The sequence below is a fragment of the Stegastes partitus genome, unplaced genomic scaffold, assembly GCF_000690725.1.
Source record: "Stegastes partitus isolate 25-593 unplaced genomic scaffold, Stegastes_partitus-1.0.2 Scaffold572, whole genome shotgun sequence".
In the NCBI taxonomy this organism is placed as follows: Eukaryota; Metazoa; Chordata; class Actinopteri; family Pomacentridae; genus Stegastes; species Stegastes partitus.
The window spans coordinates 371,356-381,120 of NW_007578303.1; the positions used below are offsets into that span (position 1 = coordinate 371,356).

Consider the following 9,765-nt stretch of genomic DNA (forward strand, 5'->3'; position numbering starts at 1 on the left):
TCTGCTGATGTCCAAAAGGTCAGAGGTCAAAAGGTCAAAGATCACACAAAGTCTGTCACCTCTTTCCTCATCTCTTCAAATTCACATTAGTTTCATTTTTAGGAGAAGTTGCCCCAAACAGGAAACCACTTAACGATATGCTTTGAAAGTTTTTGCCAATCCTGTTTCCCTCCTTGAGAAAAATGCCAGAAAGTCAATTTATGGACATAGAAACTCATGAACATAAATTGAATATGCCTTCATATATAAGGAGTCACAGGTATAACTACAGTGATATGTGGTGAAGTGGAGTTGGGAACAACTTCTCCGTCAAAACTGACCCTGCTACAAACACTGAAACTCTCACAGGGCTCAGGATTCACAGTTCAAAGGCTAAAAGTTCACAGTTCACAGTCATAGATTATCAAACCCCCTTTCCCACCCCGCAACCCTGTGTGTCCCCTGCTTTTGCTCGCACCTCCCCCTGTATTTCTGATCATCCAACTCTTTGATACTCTGATCGGGCGATATCTACAGCCAGCACCTCTCAGACAGGCGTGGTCCTGCGGTTGGGGTCCTTGCTGTAGTCTTTAGTGAGCGTGCTGCTCTGGAGGAACTCCCTCTCTGAATTGAGCAGCCCGCCCATGCCGCCACCTGATTTGGTGCCAGCGTTGCCGGCCTCCCGTGGGTTCAGCGTGTACATGGGCATCTCGGAGGCAGCGGGCCCTGTGTAGCCACCTTTGCCCAGCGGTGAGGCATCGCGGCTGGGGGCTTCGGAGGAACGCACACTGGAACGGCGCCGGAAGCGGTAGCGGTAGGACGGGATGCGGCTGAAGGCGGACTTCTTGATTAGCTCGGTGCGGGATTTGGCCCGTAGCTTGCGGTGCTTCTCAATGAACATGTGCACGGCCAAAACGCCCACCATCTCAGCCATGATGAAGGAGAGGGCGCCGAAGTAGAAGGACCAGCCGTAGGAGTAGGACTTCTTGCTGTCACTCTGACCCGGGTCGCCAGAGTTGGCTGAGATATATACAATAATTCCAATGATGTTACTGAGGCCTGAGAAGAAAGAAAAAGAAAGATATTTCAGGGACGTGGTTCAATGTTCACTATGTAGCCTGGGAAGTCCAGGGCTGCCATCTTTCATCTACACGCTAAGTGGAAAATGAGGGAATCACTACTGTTTCCACCAAAGGTCCAAAGAAATTCAAAACATATATCTTAAAACTCAAACTAGTTGGTGATCAGCAGTGTGTCTTCAGGTTGAGAACTGATAATTGCATCTTTGCATCCATCCCATAGCTAACTTACCACTCCAAATCCAGAGAAATAGTCCTTTTAGACACTACATAAGTCATATTTGAAAAGCTGAGTTGCATCTATTAGTGTAAACTGGCACTATTGCAGTACCTGCTGTCACAGTCAGTGGTTAAACTCTGCTATGTAACATTACAGAATCTTGGCTTGTTCGATATTTGCTCCTATGAACTAAACATGTTATCTGATTAGGAAGTCACAGAATCGGAGAATCCATAATTTCTCTTTTCATAAAGACAACCTCAAACTCCATACTGCCCTTCCTCAGGCACTTAGCAATACACATATGGAGGAAAATCTTCAGAAGAAAATAAAACGACAAAGGATGCAGATCAGAGAAATAAAAAAAACAAATGCAGGGAGGAAGTGCAGATTGACAGAAACACTGGAGAGTCAGCGCGCAGCTGGGCTCTCTTATTCCCGACCGACGGTCCAGAGTACAGTGTTCTTGTAGTGTGGTGGAATTCACAGAATGGGAACAATTAGCAATCTGTAATTAACCAGAATCAGTCCCACACTATTGTGGTAAATAATTACCTATTTGGCTTCATGAATTTACTACAAGACCCAGTAAGTACCCACACATCACATTCAGCAGCAATTACAGTCCTTTGTGTGTGTGTGTGTGTGTGTGTGTGGCAGCCACATGAGCATTGAGTGTGCACGTACTGAGACGTTCTGTTGTGTTTGTATGAGCCACGTATACAGTGAACATACAGTGTATGCAGAGAACGGCTGCTGCAACGGTACACTTCCACTATAATCAATGAAAATTGGCTAAATTGGGTGTGAGAGCAGCATGTAAGGGCCTGCTTCAGCTAATGTTGTACTTCCCTCATCTGCAAGTACGTGAAAGTCTGAGTGACGAACAATTTGATGACTATACAGTCTGCACAGTGCAAGTTTTAGTGCGCATTCATGGAATATGTAGATACCAGGCTACTGCCACAGACTGACAGCTGCACAATTATGTCCGAAATGATAATCGCAATTGGTTTGATTTATACTGAGACCTTGATTATCATGATAATTAATTGATATTAGGGACAAATTAATCAATAAACACAGCACTGGTTTCACTTCTATATTGTGTGTATTCCTCCTAATGAAGAAGACTTATATTTAAGTTTGTCTTCAAGTAAATTCATTGGATTCATCGGAAAAACACTGGATTTGGACATTAGCTCAGCAGCTGTGCCTAGAGAAGCGTCTAGTCTCCTCACTCAGTTACTGCAGTGTTTACACCTCACAGATGAGTGTGACCAAAATGTAAATGTTCATTTAACTGTGGTAAGACAAAAACTTCTTCCAACTGTTTACTGACATTTTATATGCTTGTTCCTATGCTTGTTGTTGGAAGGAAAAGAATCCTATCTTATGCAAACAAGAAAACTTAATTAAAAATTTTTTGGGCTGACACCTGCCTTATTTAATGACATCGTAAATATAAACGTTGACTTTAATATAAATTAATGTAAAAACCTACATTAAACTGCTTACCCAGCATTTTCTTGCTATTATACCATTACTGGCCCAATTTAGCCACTTAAACTGCAGTCAAATGAGTGTCAGTATGGCCTGGTATCTTTGGTTCACTGAGGTTTGCTGAGCTATAATCTGCCTCACTTTCCTCTCCTGTTCCCTACATTTTGTAGTTGTCTCCCTGTCTGCTCTCCTTCTTCTGTGCTCCTCTGGTTGTATGTTGAACTTGTGGGAGGTAATTCCACATATGCTGTCATCACTGCTCTGTTGACATGACAGGGCAACATGCAAATCCTGCTGGAGAATCCCCTTGACTGTGTGGTGAGAATTCCAAAAGCACACCCATAACACCCGGTAATTGGAACTGTTCCTGGGGAGACTCTGTCCAGGGTGGAGCCTGATCAAGTGCGTTTATAAAGAAAACCCCTACCACTGTGAATTGCACATCACTGTGGTGTTTGGGCACATAACTACAATCTTCTTGGGTGACCCATTGCTTGAGTTGTATGTTTGCCACCAGTGACTCTTATACAGTTTAGGAGTTGCCAGTTCTTCAAACACATGTCGCTACCTTTCACAATTTCTCTTCTGTTGGCTTTGGATGTACTGTAGATCAAAAACGGTGGAAATATTTAGGAGCTCAGCTAGTAAGGGAAAAAAAAACAAACAAAACAATCAGCAGGAGGATCCCAAAGAGAGTGGAAACATACTCAAATGATGTCTTTCCTCTGATCCAATGTATAGCTGAGAAGGTGAAGTTTGCACATACTGCCAGGAGAACAGTGACTGGACATTGTAAATCAAATTTTCTGCAGAAAGTTTTTGTGCAACATCAGCAAAATTTAGTTCACCTGATGAAGACCCACACAGCACATGGTTAAATACTATGGGAGTTCTAATTTCCACTGTGTTTTTTGCACCTATTACCCATCTGGGGTTGGATGTGCATGCCATTCTACATATCCGACAAGCTTAAAGACATAGAAACACTGTATTTTAACATCTTAAACCTGTTGGGAATCAACAACAACAGTTCCAGTGACATCATTCTCTTAAGTTTAACTGACTGCATATCGTTTATTTCATATATCTGTTTGGTAAAGAAGCAGCTTGGCTACAATCTGTGCAACATATGACTCCTAGTGGGTTGGATTTAGAGGATGTGGAACAACCTCCCAGACATGCAGTTCCATGCCGTCCCCCCGTCTTTGCATAAGGGCATTCAAGGGCGGGGACCAGAAACTTCCTGCAGTGGGGGACATTGCAATCAGCTCCAGGCTTTGAAAGACAAAGATGCTCCATTACACCAAGGGTAAGAGCCTTGAATGAAGGACGTCTTTGGTCTAACTTTGGCCCAGGATCCTCCAGCACAACCACTTGTCCCGCCTGAAGATGAAATATGTTATTTTGCCCTTGTGTCTATCCTTAATAAACTAAATGCAACGGGAAAGTTAAAGGCAAGACATGCCTTGGTGGAAACACTGCAGGGTGTTTCTGACTTGGACCAAGCACAGCAGCAAACACAACCTTCCTCCATTCCTTAGTCCAACAATAAGGCAATGAGATCAGCAGGCATAAAACCACATTGAGATCTTTCAGTCCATACGTCAGCTCCATCCATTCCAATGCAACAGTCTTAGTACATGAACAAAGCAAGAAGTGAGGAGACCCTTTTGCCTATTGCCCCACTACGAGTGTTACAGAAATGGCTACTCCAGAAGGGCAAAAGATGTCTGGGCTACTATCGCTTTATTGTGTTACTTTGTACACCAAATATAACTTTATCTGATATGCATATGGAATTTTCTAGGTCTAAACAACAAATACTTTAAAAGCACGTGAAGTAGCTACCTCAAGGCTACCGCAAGCCATTGCTTTGGTTTAATGGATCAGTGAAGTTCATATTTAACCTCTGAAGCTTTATGTTTTTTAAAAAACTCTTCTTAAAACCCACTTTTACTCCTTGGCTTTTGACACAGCATGAGACTTTGCTCTTGTATTTAGCATTTTATTGTTGTTATTGTTTTAACTGTTTTATGTTTTATATAATTTATTCTTGGTGTACAGGCCTTTGTGTCAGCAGTGGTTGTTTTTAAAGTGCTTTATAAATAAAGTTGAGTTGAGTTGAGTTATAATTGAGAGGACATGGCCCATTTTCAGTGGAGTCATTCTGAAGTATCTGTAATGAAGCCGGCTTTCAAATTGTAGCTCTGCAACCAACTGATAAAAAACAACTTGTTGTCCCCAGCGTTGGTTGATACAATAAACCCTGATCCACCTCCTCCTCCTCCTGTTGATTCTGTTTAGTAGTTGAAAATGTCTACCTCCTATTTGTATCAGGTTCGGTAACAACAATTGGAAATTGTTGGCTGGACATTTCTAACATTCCAACTTTAACACTGAAAAAATGTTGTACTTATTAGTTATACGTAGCTGTGTTGCTTTGACTGATACATTCTGCTATTAGCCTGCAATAAATTACTATGAAATCATATGATGGCTGTTGTGTTTACACATGTCATCGTTTTGGCCATGTTTGGACTAACCTATTGTAGTGTGTATCATACGCCACACATTCGATGTAGTCAACGTGTAAGTGTCAGCCAATCATGTCATAGATGTGTGTTTGCACTCTCACACCCTAACAGTGCATCAAAGTGACTTCTTTGTATTCCTGTTGATCGATTAATCAGCTACTGTGTCCCATCTCCACACTTTGGCTCCTCACACAGGCTCTTCTGTGTACTTTAGATGAACAACAGGCCCCTCAACCAATATTTGAATGCGGCGCCTCCTCTATTTAACGTGGTGCCACAGTTCCACATGTACACACACTCATAGATACATGCAATTCAGATGTGTAGCCCCTTGAGGTTATCTGAAATGCAGTGGCCATCCTTGGATTTTAATGCCTATAGAAATTCCTTAACATCAGACAGCTCTTTTTTTAAAAAGTACTGATGAGGGTGAGAAGAAGAGATGTAGCAACGTCCTGTACTCATTGAAGATTAATATTTTCATATTGGTTCCCTTTTCAGCAAATCAATGAAAGTCTTGTATGTTTCCAGAATGTATGTTTCAATGTTTCAGCTAAAAATAGTACAAAGATGGTACATGTTTACCATGACTGTATGACCCTTGGTTTTATCCCTGTTCTGTTTCAGTGGCTGAGCTGCTGCTGTTCACGCCTCCTTCAGGAAGAAGACTGTCTCTGTATGTATGATTGACAGCCCAGAGAAATGTAGTTGAGTGCACGGCAGCTGTGTGAGACCAGGACTTTCTATCGATCACATTTTCCGTGCTTGGCTTGTGGCTGAGACATTTTCGAGTTAGCAGAAGCAGCTATAGCAAGTTCATAGAATTGCCAGACAGAAAGGCAGCTGCTGATTCTGAATCGGTTCCTCGGTTGGAACGCAGCACCTGAGTAAAATTCTTACTGGCTGAATATCTGGGAGGCTATCTAACTGAAAGGGGACTTGAGAAATTGTAGAAATGAATGCGATCAAATCTTACCAGCTTTTACTTTACAACTCTAAGTTTATAACAATCACAAAACAGAATAAAAATGAATTTTCCTTATATGAGACCTTTCCAACGTGTGAAAATATTCTGATTAACCTGAAAATCAACCCATAAATGTGCATAATTCTTTCTGTCATATGACTGGTACTGTAGCAAAAAGTCTACATTGTGTTTGTTTTTCTGAACCACACACAAAAAAGTATTGTTATTCTGATGTTACCTGGACATGAGACGTAACTATGACGTCAAACATGAGGTGTGAAAAGGCCTGTTGGGAAGTGCAATGAGGGGACTTGCGTTCAAAATGCAAAGTGACTGCTTCACAGTAGAGTTGATTTGGTAAAGCAAAGAAAAAAATGCCTTTTTGCTTCAATTCTTCATGTGCGTACAATGCACTGATAATTGATACTTCCTCAATAAAGAAGAGAAAATACACAAATTAACACAAACAGGACGATGCATACTCAGTGATGACTAACCTGCAGAGACAAAGAAGATTCCTGCACTGAGGATAACGTTGTGTCGGCTTCGGTAAAACTCACTGGCGGCCACGCAGAGGCCCCCGAGGAACAGCAGACCCACACTCATGATGGGGAATATGCTGGAAGCACGCACAGCACCTGCACACGAAGGAGAGTTGGAACACATTCATAGCTGAAAGATACAAATGTCTTTCGGTGTTTCAAAGATGTTTCTGTTCAGAATGAAACTGGTGAAGGAGCGTTTGTGTTGGAAGTGCAGAACGCTGTTTCATTTCATAGCCACTGTGCTGGAGGACAGAGCCAACGCAACACACACACACATGAGACACACATGGGCCAGTGTGCTGCTACATGCTTGACTGAGCCTGAATTCAGAACATGTTAAAGCATTCAGAGGCCTTGCTGGAGACGGAGCGAGAGAGCGAGAGATGGATGGAGAAGGAAAAGATGGACAAAAACCAAGACAGATGGAGAGTCACGCTGACATATGCAAGGCAAAAAAATAATGAATAGCACAGATGATGAATTTGAAAGCAAGGAGTGAAATATTTGTCAGAGCCCCATATGTGTGCAGGATGTGATAACGTTTAATGATATTTGCAGACAGCTTGTTGTTCAGAGCTGCGCTGTGTAGTATTTTTAAATATGGGGTTAAAGCTGAGGAATACTTGTGCATCACATGGTCCATAAAGCATTCAAATAAATTAGCCAATTCTAGCTTTCATTTGCAAATCTGTTTCTGTTTTCTTGCGTAGCAAAATATTTTCGCCATGACCGACAGCTGCAGTGACTGTGCGTACAAGCTCCACCCCTGTGGCCCACACCCCTGGGCTGTATGAAATGCCGGTCACTAGGTCCCTGCTCCTCATTGGCTGGCCAGCTCTGAGGCCTGCGATCTAATTGGCTGCCTCTGGGGATGTTGCTCTGTGTTCAGTGGAGCAATGAAAAACAGGCACAGGCTGAATCCATTTTCCCTATTTCTTTTTAGTTGCTGTTTTCTTGCTGCGTCCATCTTTACTCTGTGTTTACAGTAGGAGGAAGAACAGAGAAAGCCTCTTCCTTCCACCTTATCCTCTATCCTACCTTTGTGACAGCATCCTTTCAGCGTCTGCAGGTTTTCCCTTTTCACCCTTTATCGTTTTCTCATCACAGCAAATTTTTTTTTTGCTAAATTTTTGTTCATATTTGCTGATAGAAGCCATGTCATCTATTTATAACGTCTATTCTCCATTTTGCCCATTTATCTCTTATCTGAAGCATTGCATACACACCTCTCACCTTCCTGTCCATCTGTTCCATTAATTTCAGCTCTATAATTGGGGTCAATTCAATTATAATATGGGGTGCGGGGCCGTCCTCTTTTAATCATACAGAGAAGAATGGCTACATAAACATGGTAAACATAATTATGACTTATATATTGCAAAGCACACCGACCAGCCACACCACTATACCATGCCACGCTGCAAAAACTGCTCAATGCGACTTAAAGATCCCACTCTGGCCAGATCCCACTCTGACAAAGCATTTTGGGCATATGCCGGAACAAGCCCAATCCATCAGGCAACCCATGGAACCCAAATTTGTTGCCAGACATCTTGTGACGATGCCCTTTTTTGCAGCACAACCTACAAAATATTACGCCAGCAAATACAATGCTGTCGCCAATCGGTGTAATTATGAAACAAAAAAGTGTTTAGTCTCACTATGCACGCAGGATCTGAGACCCTCTGAGACCCCACCTGTATGGGTTCGGATCCTTGTTTTATATAGTTTGATGGGTTCTAATACAGCAGGTTCTAGATGTGTTTAACATTGTATGAAAAATTTGAGTGGATCTGACAGCATTTTAGCAATGCTAACAGTAGCAGTCACGACAACGTCCGAGCAATTGTTATTATAGCTCAAAAGCACTTAAAGTTATCTTTGTTATGCTAAATGTATTAAAACTGCAAAATGAGTCATGTGGACTCTTAAGCTTCTGAGTGGTGCTGTTTCAATTAGCAAACGAGAAACAACAGAAAATCTGGATGTATTTTACAGACTTTCGAAGTCAAGAGGTTCAGACACAGTGGGGAAAGCTTCCTCTTACTGTAGTTGGTCACTACAATATGAGATCGTAGGAGGCTCCACTTGGTGGTGCAACCAGGTACTACATTTAATCGACAATGCTTGAAGTGCGTATTGATATCGGGTATTGGCATGTATGAAATATTGAATGACTCACCTTGGTTTGTGGACCAACAAAAAAAAATAAATAAATAATGGATCGGGACTCCACCCACCCCAACTCTATGCCTCCATAAAAATGTTTTCTGCCAGATTTGTCAATGTGTTGTCGGTACATAAGACTGTCATTTTATCTCCAATGCCTACTGTACAGTGCTTTTATGGAATGTGTAGGGAGGATTTAGAGTTTATAGCACGACCAGCCAATATGAGTGGCCATAAGGGATCTAGCATGTTGGGTAGACGGGCGTGAGGATGTAAGGTGTGATCCCAACTCAAGACAGATTCCAGTTGCTAATATACATATACACTGCGTTCCTATTAAACTTACGGAGGAGGTATTCAGCAGCATCTGCCTCGTAGTCGGCGTCCTCTGGGAAGTGATCGATCTTCTTACACACACCTCTAAATGTTCCTGCGGAGGAGAAACACGGATCAATCAGTTCATCTCAGATCATCATTTTCCCATAAGAGGAACTCTTTCGTAAGTGGAATACACGTTCTTTTACTTAAAACACATATACACACAAGGGGATTTTTACTCATCTCACGTGAAACTGGAATATCTCAACCTATGCAGGCAGGCAAAGTCCTAAGATTTGCTGCAGTCAAACCAGTGAAAACCAGAGTGAATTATGACTAAATGAAGTATTTTACTGATTGCTGGTGAACCAAAATGGGAATCAGCAAAATGCATTAAATGCAATTTTCTGACTATATCATAGTAGCAGATGCCCTTATTTCTGCTGGCTTA

General features: G+C 42.0%; 1 protein-coding gene across 1 annotated transcript; it reads right to left on the reverse strand.

Annotated features, from left to right (window-relative positions):
- Positions 1-526: 526 nt before the first annotated feature.
- Positions 527-9,426, reverse strand: LOC103362404 (voltage-dependent calcium channel gamma-3 subunit; the record flags this gene model as incomplete). The annotated part of the gene is made up of 3 exons (XM_008288749.1): positions 527-1,038; positions 6,780-6,920; positions 9,343-9,426. Coding segments are annotated over 3 exons (737 nt in total), but the record flags the coding sequence as incomplete, so codon positions are not given.
- Between the last annotated feature and the right edge of the window lie 339 nt (positions 9,427-9,765).